The sequence below is a fragment of the Lipophrys pholis genome (assembly GCF_963383615.2).
Source record: "Lipophrys pholis genome assembly, chromosome: 21".
NCBI lineage: Eukaryota > Metazoa > Chordata > Actinopteri > Blenniiformes > Blenniidae > Lipophrys > Lipophrys pholis.
The window spans coordinates 1,189,515-1,216,622 of record NC_137649.1 but is presented as its reverse complement, the minus strand read 5'-3'; the positions used below and the strand labels follow the sequence as shown (position 1 = coordinate 1,216,622).

Here is a 27,108-nt window from a genome sequence, read left to right as displayed (position 1 = left end):
ACAAACTGTTTGATGCCATCTATTTGTGTGAACCTGCAGTTTAGCGCCATAATACAGTATCTTAGTATAACAGGCTCCATGTCTGCAAATGTGCTTTAATTAAAACTGTACACTTTATGATTAAAAAGAAGAACATCTGGAGATTGAGGATGAATAGATGCACCATTACTGCAGGAAGTACAGAATTGTGAACGTCCATCTTTCTGAGCAGCAGTCTGGTGAATGTGCTGCGCTCATCGGTAGAGCGGATAGTCCAGTCAAAGCCTCGACCCTCCCCCAATCTGACACTGACACACACACACACACACACACACACACACACACACACACACACACACACACACACACACACACACACACACACACACACACACACACACACACACCACCCTGATATGGAGTCAGCGACTTCCTCCTCCTGTCCTGATTTGGAGCTCTCTGATTGGAGGATAACTGCTGATTGGCTCAGCTCCGCCCACCAGCTGAGGCCATTTACCAGCTCCAGCAGACTCCTCATGGCGGCTGATGTAGGCGGAGTCTGTTCTGTCAGCTCAGAGAACCTTGGTGTGTGTTTGGACGAGTGTGTGATCTTTTGAACTCGGCTCCACTCCGATCTTTGCATCTTAGTTTAACTTTGGTCCACAGGACCCATCATCCAACGGTTTGGTGACGGCACCAGCTGTTTAGTTTTGTGTTTAGTAGATGTTTTGTTTGTTTCCATTTTGCTGCTCTCTTGTTTAGTAAGTTTGTGTTAGTTGAAACTTTTAACGGCCTTCTAGTGAAGAAGCTGCTGTTTTTGTTCTATTAAATCAAACATTGTATAGTTAGTATTGGGCATTACCTGCTTGGCCTTCCTTTGTTGCATTGTTATTGTGTCTTGGGTCTCTGTTTGATTATTGTAAACCTGCGAACTACTAATAAAACCCTCATTTCACCCAAACTCACCTGGGGCTTGTTACTTCGTACACCTACATCCTTCTCCTCGCAGAGCCGGGTGGTAACAGGGCAACATGAGGACTATGGAGGGAAACAGTTGGGGTGAGATGTCGGGATGAAGGCTAAATTAAGGGTGAAGGGTCAGAGTAGGATTACATGTTAAACGTAAAGGCAATAGGATTAGGGTGAAAAATTCAAATCGTCATGTAAACGCTTCGGCCGTTCAGATTTGGGGTGGGGTAAGGATTACAGATTAGGATGTTGTTAAAGGGTCAAGGATTGAAGCACGGTGTGTCAGGTCCCCTTCTGTGTCTTTGTAAAGTCTATGTGTCTTACCTCCATCCCTCCACCTCCACTTATCCTGTTCAGGGTCGCGGGGTGCTGGAGCCGATCCCAGTCCACTATGAGCAGGATACGCCCTGGACAGGTCACCAGTCCACCACAGGACAACCACACAGAGACGGACTAAACACTCACACCTCGGGGCAATTCAGGGTCACCAATCAACCTCACATGCATGTTTTATGACTGTGGGAGGAAACCCACACACACACAGGGAGAACATGCAAATGCCACACAGAAAAGCCCCGGGCGGGATTTGAACCTGTGAAATTCTCGCTGTGAAGCCAGAGCGCTAACCACTGCAACACTGTCTGTCCCTTCCTGTTTTATTTTGATACTCACCTCTCGTCTCCGTCACGGTGCACTTGTCCTTCCTGTCTGTCCTCCTCCTGAGCTTCTGATCAAGTGGCGTCTTTCCTGCACCTTCTTTCCCCAGCGTCACTCAACCCCCTTCCCTCAGGTTTCCTTAATGTCCTGGTACCCTTTGTTAGAACATCTCACAACTTCCCTCAGGTTTCCTTAACGTCCTGGTACCCTTTGTTAGAACATCTCACAACTTCCCTCAGGTTTCCTTAATGTCTTGGTACCCTTTGTTAGAGCATCTCACAACTTCCCTCAGGTTTCCTCGTGTTTTTAGACTTTCATGTTTGGATAACTCTTCCTATATTTTAGAATGTTTCCAAATAAACTCTTTGAAGTTCCACAATTTGTTTGAGAATTCTTTTGGGTTCGCCATGTATCTTGACACAGTGGAGCAGTGGTTAACACTCTCACCCAATCCCGAGAAAGTCCCAGGTTTGAGTCCAGGTTGGGTTCTCTCCCACCGTCTAAAATTCATGAGTTTCATTGTTGAATACAAATGTTTTGCAGTTACTATTTTCTATGATGGACTGGTGACGTGTTCAGGAGGTACATTAACCCACAGTCAGCTGGGATGGATGGATGGATGATGGATGGATGGATGAAAGGATGGATGGATGGATGGATGGATGGATGGATGGATGGATGGGTGTTAGGGTTATTTTAGGATTCATGGTCAGAATAAAGAAGTCTGCTGGGTTGAAGTTGAGAGATTTGAACAGGCTTGACGTACTATAGCTCATTTGAGGTTTGGGCGAGTATCACAATGATTGCTTTTGCCTTCTACAATCCTTATTTCAGAGTAAAGATTATTGAAGATGAAGAAGATGAAATGAGCTTTAAAATCTACTTTTTGCCTTTTTGTATTCAGTATTTCTGGAATGATCTGTCTCTCTAGCAGAAACTTGAGATTGTTGTGGACCTCATATCTCTGACAACTGCCGTAGGTAGTTTCATACCAGAGGTTCCAGGTAGATGTTCTTATAATTATGATTGAGGATCAATGAGCCAAGTTAAGTGAGGTAAGTTGAGTGATGTACAGTTTGGTGCTCTGGTATGTGTTTGTCATCTCCAGTTCCACAAAGAAATTTTGACATAGCAACAAGGCAGAAGGTGATAAAATACTTTACTCAAATGCTCGTAACGCTTTAGAATCTGGCCATTGAATTAAAAACCTTGGGAGTCTTTCAGTTGACCTCAAGCTATTTCCTTACTGGTATATTTGTGTTTCCGCCTGCAGACTGCTTCCTTGTTTTTCCAGGCGAAAAAAATCCACAGAGTGAATTCTGTGGTTTTTGAAACCTGATTACCTCGGAGGGGAAAACCCTGTTTTCCTAGTGGTCTGTCTAGCAGGGAGACTGCTGGCCCTCTGGAAGTTGCTGCAGTGCTCCTATGCTGGATACCTTGGATAATTCATCTCTGTGTTCCTCCAACAAAGGCAGCAAAACAATCAGTAAACAGCAGGCTCATTAAAACCACTTTGTGCTGCTCATCTTCTACATCTGCGAGTCTTTGTTCAGTCTTGTAAGAGAGACTTTACATCAGTCAGCTTGAAAAGGTGCTTTGTAGACAAGCAGGCAGTCCTACACCAACAGCCAATCCATTGTAATTGCATCTGTTCACACACCTTTACTGTGTGTGTAACTTGATTGTGTTCCTCCTCCGCCCAGCAGCTCTTAACACTAAAGTGTTTGTGGCAGAGAATGAAGGCGGACAGAGCTGCGGGGATCGGATGCTCATAGTCTGAGTAAAGTGGCGGGCACAGCCCAACATGAACCTCACGCTGATCTCTAAACGCCAGCTCCGAAGCCAGCTCCTCGCACTGCGAACTCCACGTCGGCAGCCGCACAGGGTGGGCCAGGCTTCTGCAGGCTCAGGAGTTTACCTAATTATCTGGCATTAAGTCTAAATGGAAAGCTTCCCTCTATCATCCTGCGCCACATGGTCACAACGGGGATAAGCTGCAGTGTTACAAAGCGTTGGACTTTGCAGGCACTTGACCTGAGGAGGCAGGTCACTGGTACAGAAAGTGAGGCTGTAGTGCCGGGAACTGATCTCAGCACTCAGAGTTCAGCTCGTCTGTCCAACACATTTATGGCGAATCAGAGCAGTTTGTGAAGTTCATTCAGTTCCTTCACGCTTTGTTTGTGAGACAAGGTTACTTCTCATTTTTTGGCTTCAAATAAGCCATCAGATTGATCATTTTCTAAGAAATCTCTGATTCTTATCCAACCTTTCAGATTTGAACCTTTAGATTTGGACAGTTAAAGTTTGAAAACTATCAAACCAGATTTATCATCTCAATTTTATCCCCATCATGAAGACTGCTATAAAAACATTTGAAAAGAAAAGGTTTTCCTGAAGTGTTGCAGTTCCATATAAGGTCATCCACCAAAAGCAGAATTACTGATCACTGACAACATAAAGATGCAGAAAATCAGAAATCCTCTCGTGCTTTCCCAAATGAATTCAGCAAACAGGAAGAGGACAGTCAGGGTGCCGACATGTAAGTAGTGTAAATACAGTTCTCTTTGCTTTAACCATCTTTTATAGAAGTCTTCTGTTATTTCTACAGAGCAAAACAGAAAAGTGCAATTACATTTGAAGAAACTTCCAGAGACTTCACATTGATCTCTGTGCCAGTTTGAACATAGAATTCTAGAAATATCACATGAATTGATAACCTAAAACTAAGATTAAATCTCTGCACCCTTTTTTGACAATCGACATTAAGTTGCAAAATTCAACCCCAAAATCTGAACAAAGGATTTTTAAAGGATTTGAGAATTGAATAATTCAATCATTTACCTTCAAACATTGTTCATTTGATTATTATTATTTCAAACTAAAGTCATTATTCAAGTGGGAAGAAATTGTGCTTCACCAAGGAAAAATGGCAGAAACACATCCGCATCACCTCTGAGTGTTTGCCAGATATTTACGATGAACAATTTGAAAGAACCAGGAAAACTGCAAAAGTGATCAAATATGGTTCCAGTAAATGGTTAATGTACACTGTTTCCTTCATGTCATTGAGTATGAATCCACACTCTACATACTTCCACGTCTTCCCTCGAACAGTCGAGGTTTTTTTTTAACACAGAGCAGCGACAGGAGTGGGTGTTGGCAGAAGCAGTGGTATAACCACCGAGCAGACAGTGGTGGACTGTTGGAATGTCCCACAGGTTGTTATTACACACAACAGGCTGTTATAACACACACAACCTGTCCACATCCCACAGCACCAGTTCTTATTTACTGCTGTGCAGAATGTGCAGCGCTGACCCGATAAAAAAGATCACCCGCTACTTTACACTGTTAGTTTATGGTTGTTGGAGCTGTCGGTTTGTTTCACCACACTCCAAGTGCTCTGAACAATGGCTGTGCTGATGGTAATGCTGGCAATTTCCCTGTTTTTTTGCAGGTCACTGCCAGGGGATTCGCTCCATTGTTGCAGTTTGCCTACACCGCTAAGCTGTTACTCAGCAGAGAAAACATCCAGGAGGTCATCCGCTGTGCCGAATTCCTGCGCATACACAACCTGGAGGACTCGTGCTTTCGCTTTCTGGAAGCCCAGCTGCGTAGCGAGGAAGACAGCTTGCTGCTCTGCCACAAGGTGACAGCAGAGGCGAACAACTCAGAGGATGAGAGCATGCAATCTGAAGCAGAAAGGCCGGTATCCCCGAAGGCAAGGCATTGCGCAGATGCTCTTACCTCCTTTCAATGCCCTGACGACGATCGGCTAGCGAACGCGATGCCCGGGAACTTCATGGACAGCCGGCCGGACTTTGATCGACATGGAGCGTCAGACCTGCCTCGATGCCCCAAGTACAGGAAATACCAATGGGCTTGCAACAAGCACAATAATGACACCTCCTCACACACCAGTACCTCAGGTTTTCCAAGCACATTAAAGGAGAGCAGCGTTAGTGGAGCGGTGCCGGGTCAGGGCCGACTGCCTCTGGCACAGATCAAAGTGGAACCACAGGCAGAGGAAGAGACTGTTTCATTGTGCCTGTCAGGGGACGAGCAGGACGTCAGGGATAAGGACAACACGACGGCCATGGAGTTGGACAACCCCATGTCTGTGGAGAGAACCAAGAGAACCAAGTCTCCCTCCTGTCTCCGAGCCTTCTTCAAGAAAGGGGCGGAGGTCCCCAGTCTGCCCAACACATCACAGCAGCTATTCACCAACAGACTTGTCTGCCCCCAGGACAAAGGAAACTCTCAGGGAGATCACAAAAAAGACCTCAGGCCTTTCACTGGGGAGCTGGATCTGTCTGTTACATCCCCAAAGGAGGTGGACGGTTTCCCTGCAGGGTTGTCCCTCAAATCTGCTTCCTGTGACGGGGTCTGCAAACAGGAAGTTGAGCTAGACCGCCGTAGTGTCATATTTTCCTCAGGGGCCTGCAACCGTCTGGGAACTCCAGCGCATTCCTACCCTGGTGGGAACTCTTTGGAAATGGAGCTCTCGGAGCACATGACGAAGGGCCTGTGGGCAGGAGCCAGCCAGTCCCTCCCCTCCTCCCAGACGTACTCCCCAAGCACCACCTCCTCCGAGCCCCCGGTCCTGTGCCGCCCACGGCCCAACACCAGCTGCCCAGTGCCAATCAAAGTATGCCCACGCTCGCCGCCTTGCGAGACGCGTACCAGGACTTCCAGCTCCTGCTCCTCATACTCCTACGCAGAGGATGGCAGTGGAGGATCCCCCTGCAGCCTACCCCAGTTCGAGTTCTCCTCCTCGCCGTGCTCAAATGTGGCACGATGCCTCAACGTGGAGCAGCAGGAGCAAAGCCTAGGCGGGGAAGCCCTTTTCAATCAGGTGCGGCCCAAGATCAAGTGCGAGCAGTCCTATGGCACCAACTCCAGCGATGAGTCAGGCTCCTTCTCGGAGGGAGACAGCGAATCCTGCCATGTGCAGGAGCGAGGGCCAGAGGTGAGTGTAAAACATTGTCTTTAACTTGTAGCACATAATGGAGCCATCACATTCAATTCCGCCATGGCTAATTATATCACAGTGGCCTGCTCTCCAGGTCTGCATTAGCAGTCATTAAATCATCATGTAATTGAAGCGGGAGCATTCACTGCAAGATTTACAGCTCCACCAAAGGGCAAAGATGTGCTTTGATATTATTAATCTGCTTCTTGCACTGCTGGAGAGCTGTGTAATGAGTCTATGAGAGTCCAAATGCACAGAGACAATCTAAATGTCGGAGGCTGTGGTGCAGTTATTTGGACTACAGTTGATTCTTGAAGGGTCAAGATATTCCCAAAACAGGGAAGTGATCAACTCCTCCACCTTCTGCTCCAGCTTTAACTCATTTCATTGTCACAGATACACACATATCTAACTCCTTCCACAAATATGCATTTGCTTCTTCTCAGCGTGTGTGTACAGTCTCCCAAAAGGGGGTGTGAGCGATGCTCTGCAGGCATTACGATCCGATGGCAGCAACTGCAGCAGAGTTGGAATGAGAGTGGGCGAGAGCTTGAGCTCAGTCTCATGACGGGACCATAACGCTGCTCCACAGTGCTGACAAGGATGAATAGCCAATCCTCTAATCACCCTGCCCTAATCCAGCGGGGCAGACATCCTCCAAGCTGCAGACCAGCCGACTGTTGTTGTTTACCATTTAAAGATCAGTCAGGGACCTGGCTATTTCTGGACGCGGGCATGGCACAGGTGTAATAACAGTGAAATGAGTGCATTTCCAACCTGAGGGAAAGACAATAAAAATCAATTGGCAGAGAATCGCAGCGTGGCCTCGCACAGCACTGCGCTTTGCTCAGTTTAATGATCAAAATTTTCATCTGCACTTCTCACAACTCACTGGCAAAGGCTGCTGCTCTCAGGTGGAAATGCTTTGCACACAGAAAAAGTACAAATGCTTGCAGTAAATTTGCATTATGTTCTTAGTATATTGTATTTACTTGCATGTGTATCTGCAGTCTTACTACTACAACTACATAAGCAGTTTTTAAAATGTGGGTCTGGCAGCTGCAGTGGAAATCTGCATGTCAGAAGGATTTATGTGAATTCACTTTTGACACGAATTACAGTTAAAACTATGAATAATTTAGTCACACAATATTGGTACATTTGTTGTGGCTGTAATGAAGATGAATGTAACATTACCAGTGTCATCCCTAACGCAATATATATAAATACTTACCAGGTATTTAAAATCAAAGTTTCCCAGGCCATTCAACATTCACGTGGAGGGAGGTTTGTTCGGTTCCATGGGTTTGGCAGGTTCAGTGGGTTGAAGTTGGTTTGGTGGGTTTGATGGGATGCAGTATGGTTTATACTCTGTAATGAAGACTTGATTTCACCTGTATAACAATAGAGCAGGAATACTATTGCAATAGCACATCATGAGAAGGGGAAAATTAACCTGTCTCACGACGGTCTAATTCTTTGAATTAGCACCACATCAAATGAAACAGATAGTTTAAGTAAAGTTAAAGAAGTAATATTCATTAAATTGCCCACATATACAAAGTTAAGCTCAGCAGTGATGGTGGAGCAGAGCAGAGTGAGCTTAACAAGCAGCACAACACACACTATTTACAAGGTTATCGAGTCTTATTGATCTCCTGTGGCACCCTGTTGTGCACTTTTGAGGAATGAGTGTGATGTTGAAGGTGCTTCTGCTGCTGACCAGGACATCATGAAGGGTGAGAGTCATTGTTCAGGATGGACCTCGGTCTGACCTCCTGTACATCCTGTCCATCTCCACCCCACTACGTCACTGGTCTTCCTGATGACTTTGTCACATTGAGCTGCAGATGGTTCTGCATGACAAAGTTGTCCAGAGACGTACTGGACTCAGTCTCATCCCCCGCTGATACATCCAGCTACTGCAGAGTCATCAGAGAACTTCTGGAGGTGACAGGTGTCCGTGCAGTAGCTGAAGTTGTGGTGTAGAGGGTGAAGAAAGGGTGGCCCCCTGAGGGACCATGGTGTTGCTGACCACACTTCCTGACGCACCGTCCTGCAGGCGAACGCACTGCGGCCTGCCAGTCAGGTACAGTCCAGTCCAGGTCACGGGGGGGGGTCCACTTGCATCGTTGTCAGGCCCCGCTTACACAACAGTGAAAACGAGTATATGTGCCAAACGCTCTTCACTTCTGGAGGCTCCATTTACACGACACCGGTGGTCGGATCCACTACATCTGTAACTGTTTTACACCAGCTCCTAAGGTGGAACATGGGCACAATTCCCCCTGAACAGAGAGTGCCGGAGGCTATAGAGCGCTGCACCCGCGCATCTGCCCCCCCCGCATCTGCCCCCGCGCATCTCCCCCCGCGGTAAATCGTTCCTTCTGCTCATACATCAGTAAACAAACATGGCAGCATTTTAGTATTTCTTATTTTAGTTTTACAGTTATATATAGCATATTGGTAGTTTCATAGTTGAGACTCACCCCTAATAGCTTCCGATTCGTCGTCTGTCTATACGAATGTCTGGTACTCTCGATTCCGTTCACGTCTATAGGACATTGCTCTCTGCAAACATGTCTGTGTGTTTTCATTACAAAAAGAAGCAACAGCGCCCTCCCATGGCCTGGCATTCTAACGACATCTTTGTCCGTGTGTCCGCTGCTGCAGTGGAAACGCAACACTTTATTTAACGGTGTTGTCAAGTGAAATGCTGTCGTGTAAATGGGGCCTCATCTTCTCACCCAGCAGAAAATATCATGAATAAACTATGAAAAAGTATCTGAAGTAAACACTCAACAAATAAAACTGCAGGCTTCAACATACATGTAACATACGTCTTTTAGGGCTAAATTACATCAGAAGGTGGTTCTTAATGACATGGAGCCAATTATTTCACAAAAATCTGAGAGAAATTATTAAATTTAGAGGTTTTTTTATACAGTAAGAAAGGTGCTTTATGATTGAATTTTGGTCTGTGTCATGCCTTTTAACATATTATGTGGAACTTGCTCATAATGTTTTTTGAATATCCTGAAATCAGACTCTCGGCTGTGGAATTTCAATAACTGCCCCACAGAATGTGATATTAGGGCAAAAGGTCACCGTTTGGATAAGTTCAGGGTTAGACTCTTAGTCTGGATGATTCAGGTCAAGATAAGAAGCTACAGAGAGCATTGGCCGATCCATACTGTCTGCATGTGCGCAGAGTCCACTTTGGTCTGTGTGATGTCAAAATCGTCATCCACCCTGTGTGTGAGGTTTCCACTCCACACCTCTGCGCTCCACCACTTGCCGCCCAATTGTAGTGACAGCGCAGACTGAGCACTCAGACTGCGTCAGAGCCTGCGTCATGCGCCAGAGCCTTATATTGCACTGACAACAGCCCCAAAGCGCTTTATAATCTAATTCACCCTTTCACACACCCTTGGAGGCTGCAGCCGTGCAAGGCGCTGTCACTCCAATGGGGGTTCAGTGTCTTGCCCAAGGACACTTCGGCATGTAGACAGGCAGAGATGGGAATTGAACCTGCAACCTTCCGATTGGATGACAACCGCTCTATCAACCGAGCTATGCCGCCCCTCACTGTGTGTGTGTGTGTGTGTGTGCATGCATGCATGCGAATCAGGATGGATGGATGGATGGATGGATAGATAGATAGATAGATAGATAGATAGATAGATAGATAGATAGATAGATAGATAGATCTTGCACACATTTTATGTCACGTCTTTGTGTCGACGCTGACATCACGCGGCATGTTCGCAGTAGCAGAATTGAACTTGTGACCTTCTGAGTCAGAGAAGTGCCACATTAGCACAGCTCTCCCTCCCCCTCTCCCTCTATCTGTCTCTCTCTCCCTCGCTCTCTTTCTCTGATATTATATTCGTCTATGTGTGCTGGAGGTGTAACAGAATCATTTTTGATGAGCTCGGTAGAGAGGGTTGCTCCGAGTGCATCGGGGGGAGAAAAGAAAGAAGAGAGAGAGAGAGAGAGATGGTGCGTTGCCATGGTGATGAGATTCTCAGAGCCAGCCGGTGTAGCGATGGGTTGGAGCTCCATGACAGGATTGTGCTTTTTCCTAAAGGAAAAAAAACCAAAATCAGGAAAAAGAGTCAGTCGGCAAACGGAGCTGCGAGATCAAGCGGCTCAGCTGTAATGTGTAATTAGTACCTTCACAGCGTGGCACACAACACCCATCGCCATCAACTTGTTTGAGCCTTTGAAGGGCTCTCGCTGAATGCAGGGCTGTAAATTGTTGCATGATTGATTGCCATTGCCGAGCCCCCAAAAGAAAAAAAGAAGACAGAAGAGACATTTCAATTCCCTTTGTCAGCTGCGAAGGCGCTTTGTCACGTCTCTGCATTCGCTTCCACCACCGCTGATCACGTTTCCTCCTGAAGCCCTACACCTTGCTGGGGTTCTGCAGCCAAACACCGGACCTCTGCATTTAGCTGCTTTGCTTTGGCTTTTTTGGGTGGAAGAAATGCTACCTCATGCTTCTCCCTACAAAACAAACACGGGGGACAGCAATCAGTGGAGGGAGGGTAAAAATAGCCGCGGCCCGGGGCTGTGAGCCCGGGGCACAACGAGTCCCCAGCAGGAAGGAAGTCGTTAAAGCACAGAACGCTGTGACCAGGAGTGAGCTGAGGTAACGGCACTGCTCCTGCTGTGTGGTTCTGGACTCTTTCTCCAATATAAGCCACCTCAATGTGGAAACTATCAGCAGCTTCACACACAATCATCAGAAACCTTTGCACCTTCATTCCTGAAAGTTTGGACCCACGTGAGTCTTTGTGAGAGAGGATGTATGGGTGTACTTGTACCATGTACTCCCACAAAGTAAATGAGTTTTGCTATGACAGCAGTATGTTTTTCTCCATCATGGAAATCAGAATAACCTCCCACACAGTGATGGTGGATATAACTTAAGGGCTCTTCAAAGAAAGTCGCATGTGATGAGAAAAAAGGAATAAAAGAAGCTTTAGGCTAAAACGAGCTGAAAGTGACTAAAGTTAATAACAGGTGACCGTTCAGTTTGCCGGGATGGAAATATAACTGGAGCTTTGGCTGAATTCACTGAGAGAGTGGGAAATCTGATGAAATCTACAGCTGTGTTTTCTGGAGCTTTTGGTAACGAGCTAAGGCTAAATCATTGTTTGCATCACAAACAACTTCCGACAATTGTCTTACGGGAAATAAACTACGAAGAGCAGTCGCAGCACGGATATCAGCCAATTCTCAAACTTACGAAAAGAACAACCTCTTGCGAGTTTAGGGGTTAGTGGTAAGCCATGCTGCTGTTTAACTATATAGCAGTGATCATTTGATGTAATCTTTAGCTAAAGTGGGTAAAATATCATGTGACTGAAATCTCAGGAGCTCTGGACTGTCTTCAGTAGGGCTGGTTTATCTATCTATTTACTATATCTATTTATAGCTTATCTAAAAGTGACTAAAGGTGTCTGTGTGGTGTTCATACTGTAGTTAGCCAGAAGCAGGACGCTCCTCTTTCCCCGGAGCCAGAGTGGTACAGAGCGACTTCATAACCTTCTGGTTGACCCGTTTGTGCTGCTTCTGCACTTGAGAGGAGAAAAACATGAAATTCATCCGATGCAAATGATCATGTCCACTTTGAGACTGAATTTGGTCAGAAACCTTAAGTGGAGGAGTTCTGCACTTTGCTTTCTAAATTTGTTTTTGACAGAACTAAGTTTGTTGCGACAACCTTTAGAAAATGTACACATTTCTCAGTTCTCGCAGAGCATTCATCCTCATGAACAGACAAAGCAGAAGGGAAGACGTTGGTGTAAACAGGGACTCAGTGGAGCATAAGAGAACTTCTGTTCTTTGGAAGTTTCTATCTGGACACAGTTTCTCTGTTTCCTTGTTAGTGGAGAGCTTTATCTAATGACAACCAGAGAGGTTCACCGTGGTTCTAGTGTTACAGGTTAACTACTCCTAATATCATCATCAATAGAACTCAACCACTGTAATAGAATCTAATATCAATAGAACTCAACCACTGTAATATAATCTAATATCAATAGAACCCAATCACTGTAATAGAATCTAATATCAATAGAACTCAACCACTGTAATAGAATCTAATATCAATAGAACCCAATCACTGTAATAGAATCTAATATCAATAGAACCCAACCACTGTAATAGAATCTAATATCAATAGAACCCAACCACTGTAATAGAATCTAATATCAATAGAACCCAATCACTGTAATAGAATCTAATATCAATAGAACTCAACCACTGTAATAGAATCTAATATCAATAGAACCCAACCACTGTAATAGAATCTAATATCAATAGAACCCAATCACTGTAGTAGAAGCAGCACATCTTCATCAAGGTAAACATCTGTACAGAGCATCAGGAGGAACTGATCTCAGGTTCTCACCCAGGTGGTTGGTACCACTTCCTTCACCTCTCTGAAGAAGGAGTTTGGTTGTTGTCCAGGCTGGAGAGAAGCTGCTGCTCCTGGAGCTGGTAGCTCCTCCTGCTACCTGTGGTTGGCTGAGTTCAGCAGGAGGAGGAGGAGAACAAGGGGATGGGTCAGGAGGAGAAGAAGAACAAGGGGATGGGTCAGGAGGAGAAGAAGAACAAGGGGATGGTTCAGGAGGAGGAGAAGAAGAACAAGGTGATGGTTCAGCAGGAGGAGAAGAAGAACAAGGGGATGGGTCAGGAGGAGAAGAAGAACAAGTTGATGGGTCAGCAGGAGGAGAAGAAGAACAAGGGGATGGTTCAGCAGGAGGAGAAGAAGAACAAGGGGATGGGTCAGGAGGAGAAGAAGAAGAACAAGTTGATGGGTCAGCAGGAGGAGAAGAAGAACAAGGGGATGGTTCAGCAGGAGGAGAAGAAGAACAAGGGGATGGGTCAGGAGGAGAAGAAGAAGAACAAGTTGATGGGTCAGCAGGAGGAGAAGAAGAACAAGGGGATGGTTCAGCAGGAGGAGGAGAAGAACAAGGGGATGGGTCAGGAGGAGAAGAAGAACAAGGGGATGGGTCAGGAGGAGAAGAAGAACAAGGGGATGGGTCAGCAGGAGGAGAAGAAGAACAAGGGGATGGTTCAGCAGGAGGAGAAGAACAAGGGGATGGGTCAGGAGGAGAAGAAGAAGAACAAGGGGATGGTTCAGCAGGAGGAGAAGAAGAACAAGGGGATGGGTCAGGAGGAGAAGAAGAAGAACAAGTTGATGGGTCAGCAGGAGGAGAAGAAGAACAAGGGGATGGTTCAGCAGGAGGAGGAGAAGAACAAGGGGATGGGTCAGGAGGAGAAGAAGAAGAACAAGGGGATGGTTCAGGAGGAGGAGGAGAAGAAGAACATGGTGATGGTTCAGGAGGAGGAGAAGAAGAACAAGTTGATGGTTCAGGAGAAGAAGAGGGGGGGTTGCATGCATGGGGCTGCAGTGGCAACAGGCCCCCCCTGAGGTGAGAGGCTCAGGGACAAATGAAGATTGTTTTTCGTTAGAAATGAACCTTTCTGTGGTCTTGTCAGATCCCAACACTCATGAGAGGAAACATCTCAGGCTTGGATCTGCTCAGTGTGACGATCTGCTCAGTGTGACGATCTGCTCAGTGTGACGATCTGCTCAGTGTGACGATCTGCTCAGTGTGACGATCTGCTCAGTGTGACGATCTGCTCAGTGTGACGATCTGCTCAGTGTGACGAATGTGAAGTGGCTTCAGGCTTGTTTACACCAAATCTTCTTCTGGATGTTGGCGCCTTTAGCAGGAGCTCGAAGTGCACAATCACTGCGATCGCTGCTAATTCGTGCCGTGGAGCCACCCTGCTGCAACGGTGTTGGAGGACGTCTGGAGTGCCTCCACTCCACTCCAAGCAGCAGCATGTGAGGATGTGTCATATCACGTACACAGCAGCAGCATCGCTGCGAGTCTGTCTCATCGCTCTTCATCTGCCGGGGCTCCGACTCCTGCTCACTGTGGAGGCGTTCAGCTCATTCTAGCATGTAGCCTGGCTGCAGTGGTGCAAATATTGATCTGACAGTGAGTGGGAGGACTGAGGAAGCAGACCTGATACGTCAGCACTTCCATACAAGCTGGTTTTTCTTTTCTTTTGTTTTTTAAATCAGGCAGCACATGAAATAATATGTGTGACAGGAAGCGCAGAGACCTTAATATCAGTTTGTCTGCTTTCACATGAAGACAGAGACGCTTGTACTGCAGTTTAGATATGATGTGGCTGCGGTCTGAATCCGATATGTCATTCATACTGATAGCTGCTTTACGCTTTTACTCATCTGCAGTACTGATCGGGATACACGCACATGTAAGATGTAGTAACTGCTTTCAAATGACGGTCCCCTTTCATCCTCAGGCATTACGAGTGATTTATGAAAGCAGCATGATGGCATCTATCAGTGTCAGCTGGAAATGAAGTGCTCCTTCTGAGGGAGACCCTGCGGATGGAATAGACGGGTTTGGAACTGTGACGATAAGTGCATTCAAATGAAGCAGATAAGATAAAACTAAAAGGACTGGGAACAATTTTTCATGGCACAATGAGATATACAAGGAGGATTCTTCAAGTTGAATATTCGGGGGATGTTTGGCTTTTGAATCTATATTTAACAAGGACGATGCCTATGAAAGATTTAGTGGTGGTAACCCAGGGAGCCTCCAGAGTCAGTAGAGGGAGCCTTGCTCAAACTGAGCCAGAGAGAGCGGTGCTGTTTACCCAAGCCTTTTAGTGGCGGTCCCACCACAGACAGTCCGGTAGAATGTGGGCGGGGTCGTGAACGACGCAGGTATGTGGTGAGCAAACAACACAGCCTCACGCTTTGTTTCAATCAATCAATCAAAGACCAAATAAATAAAAGGATAAATAGTGCAACAACAGACTACAACTACATACTAATGAATACCAGTAATAGTAAAAATCTAATGATAAAAGCACGAGTCAGATATGAATACAACAAAGAATGAAGGTCAAAGGTTAGATGTGTATCAGCAGGAGGCCCGGCGGGGACCAGAACTTCATTTTTAGAAAAAAATGGTTGTCAATTTTATGTTGAGATCGAGGGGGCGTGTTGTTGGCAGCTGCAGAAAGTAACTCAAATGTTACTTTTACTCTAACTTAGTTACTTTTAAAAACAAGTAATCAGTAAAGTAACTGAGTTACTTTTTGAAGGAGTAACTAGTAATCAGTAATTACCTTTTTCAAGGTAAATGTGGTAACACTGGTCTTCACTTGGCTGAATATGTCATGAATGCCTGGATACATATGGTTCCATCAGGGGTACCACTGCCACTTTACAGTTTGGCTCCAGAGCTCTGAGCAGAGCTGCTCCTTCCCTCCCGACACGGCGGCCATGCTGCTGGAGGCCTGCACAGAGCCAACTCTGTTCACCTCCACACACCGAGCATCCAGCTCGCCCACCGTGGTAATCTGCAAAATTCTTCACATGTTGATTTTGCTGGCCAGAGGTGCTTCTGCAGTGGAATTCCCAGAAACATCTTGGCAATCAAACAGTGTGTCCTGTACAGCGAGCTGTGTGCTTTCGCTTTATGACACACATTTCTCTGTTTACTGTGTTCCTTTCTAGCAGATGGAATCGCTGCTGTTGAGCAAGCATTAGTGACTGTGGAAAAACTCCCATTTTTATAGGACGAAACATGCAGAACCAGGCTCAGAGGTGGAGGTGCTGTGAAAATGAAATGAAAACCTCAGCAGTCTCTGAGCAGATAGCCTGACAGGGGCAGGTGGTTCTACCAGTTCTATCACTGCAGTGATTCTAATTCTCTGTGAGAACAGTAGAAAGTTAAGATTTATCCGGGGCCTCATTTCTAAAGGTCCACATAAACAGTGCGTACCGATACGCCGACTTTGGACCTTGCACACGCACATTTCGGAGACGGGGAACCTGGCGGCACTAACTTCAAAGTAAGCACATAAATAGTGTGGTGACAGCCTGAGTAAAGCTGCAGTGTGGATGCACTGGTACGGTCATGCACTCTGGACACTCTGCTGCTGCAGACAGACGACCTCCTCCACCCTCCTGATGTCACTCTCCTCCATGATGTCACTCTCCTCTGGCCTCCATGATGTCACTCTGCTCCATAATGTCACTCTTCCCCATGATGTTACTCTCATCTGGCCCCATGATGTCACTCTCCTTCATGATGTCACTCTCCTCCATGATGTCACTCTCCTCTGGCCCCCATGATGTCACTCTTCTCTATTTGTTGTCACTCAGCTCTGGCCCTCATGTTGTCACTCTCCTCCATAATCTCACTCACCTCCATGATGTCACTCTCCTCTGGCCTCCATGATGTTACTCTCCCCCATGATGTTACTCTCATCTGGCCCCATGATGTCACTCTCCCCCATGATCTCACTCCCCTCCATGATGTCATTCTCCTCCATGATCTCACTCTCCTCCATGATGTCATTCTCCTCCATGATGTCACTCCTCCATGATGTCATTCTCCTCCATGATGTCACTCTCCCCATGATGTCACTCTGCTCCATGATGTCACTCCTCCATGATGTCACTCTCCTCCATGATGTCACGTTCCTCCATGATGTCACGCTCCTCCATGATGTCACTCTCCCCCATGATGTCACTCTCCTTCATGCTGCCACTCTCCTCCATGGTGTCACTCTGCTCTGGCCTCCACCCTCAGATCAGACTCTTCTCCTCCACCTCTACAGTTGCTGATCTCTCTCAGACTCTCTCACTATTTCCATCAGTGACGACGAGCTGCTGATCGCTTGTTTTTTCTTTTATTAGTGATTCCACTACTGTGACACCAGATAAGATCATCTCCTGACCTCCACCATCTCTTGACCTCCATCATCTCCTGACCTCCACATCCTCCATCACTATTTCTCTCTCTGTAAAATTCCTTTTCTTCATCTTTTCTTCCAGGATTTAGCCTCAAATGCCGGCGATCAACAGGCTGAATAAGATGTAAAAATATTGATGAGGAACTTTGTATTGACCATTTATGGTAGAAAGTGGGCGTGTTGAGGGCGGGGCCTGAACTGTCTACCTTCCAGGTGGACTGTTGAGGGCGGGGCCTGAACTGTCTACCTTCCAGGTGGACTGTTGAGGGCGGGGCCTGAACTGTCTACCTTCCAGGTGGAACGTGATCTATAAAAGGAAAGTGCTTGCAGATGTACATCCGCATGGTTTTACCGATCAACATTTATTTTGGCACACGCCATTGTCAGCTTTTAGGCGCACGTCCATTTTCAGCAGGAATCCTACGCTAGGTTTTATAGATGAGGACTGTTACAATTCAACCCCAGAGACACAATAATTACTATTATCCCGCTAAATGTTATCGTCATTCAGATCTAACTCGTGACACGCACGCTCGATGCTGCTTTATAATCCCATTTACAAGCATGGGAGATGAGGTGAACAATGAAGTTTGCATTTAAAACACATGCAGGATTATGAAGTGCACATTAAAGGATCACACACGGTTTTGGAGTTGATAAGAGAAAAGTGTTACGCAGAATAAGGATCTGAGGTTGACCATTTTCATCGGGATCATTTTCAAACATCACAGGAGCAGAAATCAGTGCCAGAGGACAGGTGATGATTGGAGAGTAAAAATGAGTCTGTACAGTCGCTCAGTTTCACACAGCGAATAAAGTCCTTTTCCTCCCTGTTTTCACATTTCATTCAGGAGGGAACTCTCTTAACCTGACATTAAGGTGCACAGAGCTGTTAGTGTAGTGTTACCTGGCCAGTGTGTCTGATGACTGGTTCACTCCTTCAAGTTCAAGGTGCAATACATCTGTTAGTGGGAGGAAGAGCATCTAACTGTCGGTCCGCCAGTCAGTCAGTCGGTCCGTCGGTCAGTCCATCAGTCGCTCGGTCCGTCAGTCAGTCAGTCAGTTGGTCAGTCATTCTGTCAGTCAGTCCGTCAGCCATTCGGTCAGTCCATTAGTCAGTCGATCCGTCAGTTGGTAGGTCCGTCAGTTGGTCAGTCAGTCCGTCAGCCATTCGGTCAGTCAGTCCATCAGTCCATCAGTCGCTCGGTCCGTCAGCCAGCCATTCGGTCAGTCCATTAGTCAGTCGATCCGTCAGTTGGGTGGTCAGTCAGTCCGTCAGCCATTCGGTCAGTCCGTCAGTCAGTCCATCAGTCGCTCGGTCCTTCAGTCAGTCAGCCATTCGGTCAGTCCGTTAGTCAGTCGATCCGTCAGTTGGGTGGTCAGTCAGTCCATCAGCCATTCGGTCAGTCCGTCAGTCAGTTGGTCAGTCCATCAGTCAGTCGGTCCATCAGTTGGTCCGTTAGTCTGTCCGTACATCCGTACATCTGTGGTCCCTAAAGTACTCATTCATTTAGACTTTGTCCCGGTTTAATTGTGTTTTGGTGATTCTTGTCTCTGCAAATTGCCTTTATCATTTATTGTTGAAACAAGAAAACCTACTGAGCTATTGAACCACATCACTAATTTAATTATGATAATTAATGAGTACAGCTTCATTGGGTTTGTTTGTTTGTTTGTTTACAAATTTGGATTTAAACTACATGCAAAAATACACAATAAACACACATAATAAACAAATATGAAATTCGGCAACGTGATTAACATGGCATCATCTAAACCCACACCAAGAGGAGAATTTCATACTAAGTTTAAAGATAAATCAATTAAAGAGCAGCAAGGGGTTAGGAAAGATGTAAAAATACACAATCCAGACACAAATAATACACCTCTACTTGCAGTTCAAATTAATACATCTCCCCAGCTTGTCAAATATGTAAAGTTAGATAAAGGTAAACAATAACAGGAGCAATCACACTTTCCTTAATCTTTCTCTCTATTGGTGGAGGGTGGGAGGTGGTGGCTGAGCCAACCCACATTTTCTTTCCCACCAGCTGAAGGAATAAAACCGATTATATAGAACAATAGCTCAAGTGGCAAATCATCAGATAAAATGGATCATAATTCCACCTCAATCCCCTCCCAAAATATGTGAGTGTGGCACCAATTCTGCCAGTTTCTCCAACATAAATCATTTCTTTGATCAAAGGTTGAGATTGTGTTCTAAAATATCCCATCTCTGCTTTCCAGTGAAATTCTGTGCACATTGGGCTGTTGGATGTTTTGTGTCATGAATCACACAGCTCGCACCACTCCTCTTCCTCAGTAATAACATTCATGTTATGTTGCACCTCCGACGTACGGCGAGTCTCGCCTTTGGAAATGAATGGCGTCGCTTCGTCTAATGTTAGCTGCTTTGAATGTGCCGCCATATCATCTTTCTTCTTTTTGCATATTTCCTAGTAACTTTCTGATATAACCTCATCTGTGTGGAGACTCCATCTGATATGGGCTTCACATACCTTGTTGGCTATTTTAAAAGAGGGTGTGGCGGAAGCGAGAAGCGAAGCGTCTGCTCTGGCCATGATGTCGGTGGAATGCAGGCGGAGCTTTATTAACAGACGTGTTGGTGCTCCTGTCATTGATAAAGGGCCCTCACAGAGGGCTCTGTATAGTTGAGCATTTAGACACACTTCATTCACAGATTATGAACATGTGACGCCGGCTGACACAAACAATTACATCTAAAGAGAAACAACAGAACAGTCTCCCCCCACTTCGTCTCAACGTGTCACTCGTCCCACATAAAGGAGATGTGGAGGAACGATTAAAGCCCCAGAAACATCCGTTATTTTTTAATGGCGCTCGGTGTCAGGCTGATAACAGATGAGCCCTACTTTTCTGTCTGTACCCCATTTGCAGCATAATGACCCAGAGAAAGAGAGTGATGGGGGGGGGGGGGGGGATTTAAATCCGGAACAGTTGGGTGTGAATTTATGGCAGCAGTCGAAGCGTACTCCGTCATCCAGGCTGTGCTGCTGAACTGGTTCTTGTGGTGGGGCAGTTAAATTTAGCCGTCCCTCGTGTACCAGTGTGACTGGTGGATGAGGAGTGCGTAGTGCGGGGGGGGCATCACAAGGTCGCGGCGTCCCCTTTCCCCTTGTTTCTTTTAGCCTGGTTTGTTAAATTTTGTGGAGAAAGAGAGGAAGGCCCATTGGATGGTCAGACTGGGAGAAGCTCTGCGGAACACAAAGCTTCTGATTACAAACAGAGGCGTCTTCTTTAAACCCATCTGGCAGCTTCATCGCTCGCTCTCTCTCTCTCTCTCTGTCTCTCTCTCTCATCCACCCCCCTTTGCTCATTGAGGCTGGAGTTGTCATGCCCCAGCAAAGTGGCAGTGAGAGAGAAGCCCAGTGAGACCTTGAAAGCTCGTATCATTATTTATTTAGGAGTCTGCATGCAGATGTGGAGCCGAGATGAGAAATAGGGCTCCTGGCGGGGGGGCTCACACTTCTAATGAGGAAACTCACGCCATCTCCCAACCCTTCTTAGAGAGATTGACATCTAGATTTGTTCTTCAGTGGAGGAGCAATTTCGATCATGTCATGAGTGGACACCTTGCTGGATCCCTGTGAGGGGGCCGTCTTACAGCAGGTGGACGCCACTGAGCCCTCAGGGTGCTCCCGGGAGTGTCCCGGCCCTCAGCAGGTACACGGCTGGAGGAGCCACAAAGCGCTTGTATTTCACTTTCTCCTCTCTTCCTCCTTTCTTTGACTTTGTTCTCTCCTGCGAGGCAACCACAGAAAGAGAGCGAAGGGGAAAATGGAGAGAGGAGAAAGAACGAGCTGCTGCTCTTCTCATCTCTGCCAAAGCTCTCTGACTGTCTTCCTCTGGCTCTTTGTTATGCCTCCACCGCTTCCACTTGCTGCCTCCAGCTACAGCTCCCTGGTGGAGGCAGATACCGCTGGGGTGGATGTGCTGTGATGTGCTTATCATAAGGTTTGCCATCACCTGAGGGAGAGAGGCCGTCTCATTGTTACTCCACAGGCTGTGAGAATAAACACGTCCAAGCGGAGGATGCTGTCGTATCGAGGTGCATGAGACCGTTATCTCATTGTTTCTCTGGGTTCTGGCTGCCAGAATCACTCCTGCATCAATTCTCCATCACTTCTTTTGTTCTGCAGTGCCAGGACAGTGCTGCTCGCTGTTCGCCGCTGCCCCCCAGAACTACTGATACTGATTTGGATGAGGTTGACTGTCCCCCTCAATCTGTCAGGCTGGCACACGTCCAGGCGCTACAGGACAGATGGAGGAAGGGGACTCTTTTCTTGGATCACCTTTTTCCCCCAATGCTGGAATATGTGTTCCATGGTTAATATGAGTGGAAGAGGAGGAAGAAGAGGAGGAGAAGGAGAGCTCTTCTGCCATCTTATGGTTGAACGTACAAACTGTCACAACAGCAAAAATAAAAAATGGCAGGAGACAAGACAGATGTGCTTTTTATTGGTTGTCTCGAGATGAGATCAAACTAAAAGTCCAATTGTTAAAACATAATAATTTACTTTATGCCTTTGGAATAATTTGTTTCATTTGCATCCAATTCCTAGTTTACCTCAACTCCACATACTAGGAGCTTTGTCCAGGAAGCCACAGTCCCAAAGTGGATTCAAACCTGCAAGCGCCAAACACCACTTCTCTATCATAATACCCATCCATCTTCCAAACTGCTTATCCTGTTCAGGGTGACAAGGTGCAGGATTCAAACCAGCCAGTGTTAAGTTTGACAACAAATTCTGACTTAGACTTAGTCTGTCTTTTGAGTAACACGCCATGTCGTTTTTGTCTTTTTATACTGAAATCTTAGCCTTTGTCCTACTCCTTTTCGGATACGTTGGGACATTATTTATTTATTTACTTATTCTTTGCTTTGCTCTGTGATGCTTGTTTGTTTTCTGTTGTGTTTTTGTTTTTTGTTGTTTTGAATAATTTCATTTGTTCCCACATGTATGAAATAAATTTTATCAATTCATTTCAAAACAATATTAGTCTTAGTCTAGTTTCACTCAACTAAATATTATAAGTATTTTAGTCGACTAAATCCACAATCGACTAAAAGTGTGTTGCTCCAAGCAGCCAATCAGAAATCAAACCCTATTTAGTGTCATCGGGGGTTTAGCCAATCACAATCAAGGTAGGCCCTCCCTTTGACTCCTCCCACAATTAGGCAACTCTGCTCTGGCACATGGCACCACGAGAGGAAGTACTTCCTCCTCTTCCCAAGATGGGCATGTGTGGGCGGAGCCAGTCCAGCTCACACAGACACAGCAGATTCTGAATGCAGCTCCTATGATCCAATATTCATATTTGGATTTGGGGCTATAAACTTTGAATACAACATCTTTGGACCAATGAGATCATGTGAAATTGTTGAAAAGCTGTATAATAGGAGATCTTTAAACAAAAACCTAACCATGGCATTTCCACAAAAGATAATCTCACATAAATTCAGCATAAGTCAAGTCACCTTTATTTATATAGCACTTTAAAACAAATACTTATGGGTGAACAAAGGAGGAATAAAGTTATTATTTTATCTCTTGCCCAATCTTTTCAGATATCTCTCTCACTCTCACACACAAACACTTTGTCCAGTCATATACTACATCCACCATTATAAATCACATTTGATTCAATTTGAGCACATTGAATATTTATACTCATATTAGTACAGAGAGTCAATCTTCTAATCACTAATCTTCTATTTCATTGAAAGTTTAGCTGAAACACAGTGGTTTATCTGATTAAATAACTAAATAACCTCAGTGTGTGTTGTTACCTTCACATGTATTTCTGGAAGAGTCTGTAAATGTCACTTCAGATTGGCCCATGCCTGGGCCGGGATCTGTATCCCTACACCTCATAACCCCACTCAGGGTGTGAATCCCTATGCCCTACCCCTTACCCGAACCAGGGTCTGTTTCCCTGCCTCCTACCCGAACCAGGGTCTGTTTCCCTGCCTCCTACCCGAACCAGGGTCTGTTTCCCTGCCTCCTACCCGAACCAGGGTCTGTTTCTCTGCCTCCTACCCGAACCAGGGTCTGTTTCTCTGCCTCCTACCTGAACCGGGGTTTGTATCCCTACCCCAATCTGTCTGTCTGTCCTATACTTTTTCTCTCCTCTATCCCCTCACCCCAACCAGAATAGAAGGAAGCCGCCACCCCTGAGCCTGGTTCTAAAGGTTTCTTCCTGTTCCACAGAGTATTTCCTTTCCATCATTGCTTGTCATTGCTCATTGTTTGCAGCTTTAATTTCTATTAGGTTTTCGTCTGTGAAAAAGGTTTTTGACTAGTTCTCATCACAGTTTTAGTCAACAAACTTAACACTGATCCCAGCTTACGTTTTGGGCGATGGCAGGATACACCCTGGACAGGTTGCCAATCATCACAGGGCATCTCTAACATAGCAATTTTACAATGATCAATTCAGTGCTGCTCGACTCACTCAAGGCTTCTTAATTCTGACCAGTTGTTTTCGGCTCTTTCCCAGGTCAAGCTTCCCTTCCCAGTTGATCAAATCACAAATCTTCCACGGAATGACTTCCAAATGTTGGTGAAAATGCACAAACTGACCTCGGAGCAGCTGGAGTTCATCCACGATGTGAGGCGAAGGAGTAAGAACCGCATTGCAGCACAGCGCTGCCGCAAGAGGAAGCTCGACTGCATCCTGAACCTAGAGTGTGAGATCAGAAAACTGGTGAGTGGGAACATCTAGTTACCACAAGCTAAAGTCAGAAGATCTTAAGATAATTATCCTGAGAGTGGTTAAAAGCTGCTTCTCACAGGGTCTGGTGTTGTTTTGAGTGTCAGAAACTATCCCAGAGTTTTGAGGTATCCTGTAAGATGGTCCCAAATCTCATTTGTGTGGTCCTTAGACCAGAGAGCCTTCAGACGGGAAGCCCAACAGTTTTCTGTCATTGACTTCAGGTGACCTTGATAAGCCTCCCTTCATGGCTCTTAAAGTGGTTTTGAGAGGGACACATAAAGAGAAGCTACATTAATATTTGTAAACTGAACTGACTGTGAGTATCAGATTGTTCTGAGTGACCATTCATTTATTTTAAGGCTCTGTTTACGCGACAATGTCTCAAGTGACCAAGTTTGTTTCAGAAAAGTTTTGTCAGAAGCATGAATGAAAAGTTACATCCAGGGAGCTGTTATGAAAAAGCTGCAGTGGCTCCAAGCACCACTGTCATAAATGGACCTCATTTCCATTGTCATGTAAACGGCACCTACAAAAGGAAACTTTCAAATATTCCGGAGCTAAGACATGTGTTCCATCCATCTGTGTCAATATGTCACCAGTCAATGGAAAATCAACTTTATGCAGTTGTTTTGTCTCCTCCCGTTAGAGGTTTACCACGTCTGACTAGGAGGAGGATCCGAAGTCGGTCAGGAATCACTGGAGAAATAATGGCCCTGTCCACACCAGCCTTTTTTCCCCGCTGTTCTTAAGAAGTTTCCTGTCCACGCGGGAAACATCTGTGTCCACGCGACATGATGTCGTACATATACCAAGCTTATAGGTAGCGCTGTAACACCACCATTGAAATATACCAAAAATAGAGAAGAAGACGTGAGGGATGCAAAAACTAAGAAATCAACAAATCCAACATCTTGCCTTATTAGAGCGATTAGCATCAGTAGCTTCTTCAGCTCGATCTGGTGCATATAGCCCATCATCGCTGTTGTTGTTGTTAAGTAACGTCACGGAGAGTGCGTCTCGTCTCTCCACATGTCAAACCCAAGGCAGCGTTTTCAAATTTCTCTACTCTGGAACCCGTTTTAAAAGAAACCGCGCCGTGTGGACGACTGGCCACAAACGATGTGGTTACATGAAACGTTGCGTCGCGTGGACAGGGCATATGTCTCTGGTTTGGTCTGGTAGTGACTTGGGGGCCCCCCAAGGGCTGAAGGAATTTTCAGAGTGAGTTCTGATATGTGTTGTGTGTTTGCAGGTGTGTGAGAAAGAGAAGCTGCTGACGGAGAGGAACCAACTGAAGGCGTGCATGGGCGAGCTGTGGGAGAACTTCTCCTGCCTGTCCCAGGAGGTGTGCAGGGACGTCCAGCTCAGCCCCGAGCAGGCCCAGTCCTTACACCACTACTGTCCTGTACTGCGGCCTGCCAACTCCACTGCCAACAACAACGCTGCCCACGAGCCCAGCAAACGTGCCCTCAGCATCCCCACAACCACTGCCGCCGCCCTTGCCACCGCCGCCACCACCAGCATCGACCTCACTGGCTCCCACTCTGGCTCAGCCACGCCAGAGCCGAGCTTCCACGGATCTCCGGGCCCCTCGGAGAGCGAGCCCGACATGGCCGTCAGGAATGGGGGAGACAGAGATACGGACACCAGCATGTACACGAAGTCGGAGTTGTCCATGGAGAATTCCAACCAGACGGTAACGGTGGATTTTTGCCAGGAGATGACTGAGAAATGTACAACTGATGAGCAGCCAAGAAAGGACTGCACTAAGTAGTGGTGGTTGTCTGTATTCTTGTTTTGGATGTCTGCTTTTTATTATTTAATTTTACTCTTCTGACAAACCCTCTCTCTGGGTTGTTGAGACGGTCAGCCTCTGCCAGTGTTCACTGAAAAACAAGCTTTGTTTGTATTTAAGTCTTTTTGTGCTGTCTGTTTTTTGTTTTGATTAGTTTTTTTGGAACGGTTGACACTAAAGTTGTCTTAACAGCAGCAATACTGTTCTCCAGGTATTCTCCTCTTACCAAGACAGAGTGGGACCTCCTCACCAAACCCCTTACAATGGTGCTATACTCGCCCCCGGCAGAAACCTCTTACAGTGGAGACTCTGTTCTTCATACGTCACACATCACAACTCCAAGTCAAACCTCATCGGACCTAAACAGCAGCTCTCTTTGTATCTCCATGTACCGACGGTATCTCTGTTTCTGCCTTTCTTTTTACTTCTCTTCTCTTTTTCCCACTCTGTCTCTATCAATCTCTTCTACCTCTTTCTGTCCCACTCTTTCTCTTCCCAGCAAACACTCAGCGTCAGGGAGGCCTTCAGATCACTTCTGTTTAACGTATGTCAGTCCAAACCCACTGTTGGACATCTGATGGATGTCCAATGCTGGTTCAGTATCTGAATGTTCAGGTGGGACACACCACGGGCGTCCATTACTACTTCAATATCGCAAATTAGATGGGACCATCGTTGCGTATCTCGTGGATGTCCAACGACGGTTCAGTATGTGAAAGTCAGGTTGGGACCACTTTGGGACCACTGCTGGGTGTCTGGTAAGTGTCCAATGCTGGTTCAACAACTGAAAGTCTAGGTCAGACCACAGTTGGGCCATTATTGGGTGCTTGGTAGATAATGGGTGCTGGTTCAGTTCCTGAACATCCAGGTGGGTCCACTACTGGATGTCCAATGCTGGTTCTATATGTTAATGTTTGAGTGGGACCACTGTTCAACATCTTATAGAAGTCCTTTGAAATATAAACATTGTGGTTGGATCTTGGGTGGACACTTAATAAACATTCAAAGTCTTCAATTTGGGGTGTACAAATACAATGTTGGTTGGATATCTGAATGTGTACCTGGACCCACTGTTAGACGTCGGTTGACATCCAATGCTGTTTACCATCTGAAAGTCCAGCCTTGACCACTGTTGGGCGTCCGGCGTCAT

The 27,108-nt window shown here is 46.1% G+C and overlaps 1 protein-coding gene across 2 annotated transcripts in view; it reads left to right on the top strand.

The window, feature by feature from the left end:
• The window catches only part of bach2b (BTB and CNC homology 1, basic leucine zipper transcription factor 2b), a 122,965-nt gene extending 96,814 nt beyond the window's left edge, over positions 1 to 26,151 (top strand). For both annotated transcript variants that reach the window (XM_080490291.1, XM_080490290.1), the window contains exons 3-5: positions 5,063 to 6,574; positions 23,948 to 24,154; positions 25,416 to 26,151. In XM_080490291.1, the coding sequence (XP_080346417.1) occupies positions 5,063 to 6,574; positions 23,948 to 24,154; positions 25,416 to 25,937 (2,241 nt within the window). In that variant the 3' untranslated portion in view covers positions 25,938 to 26,151. The remainder of the gene's footprint in view (positions 1 to 5,062; positions 6,575 to 23,947; positions 24,155 to 25,415) is intronic.
• Positions 26,152 to 27,108: the final 957 nt, after the last annotated feature.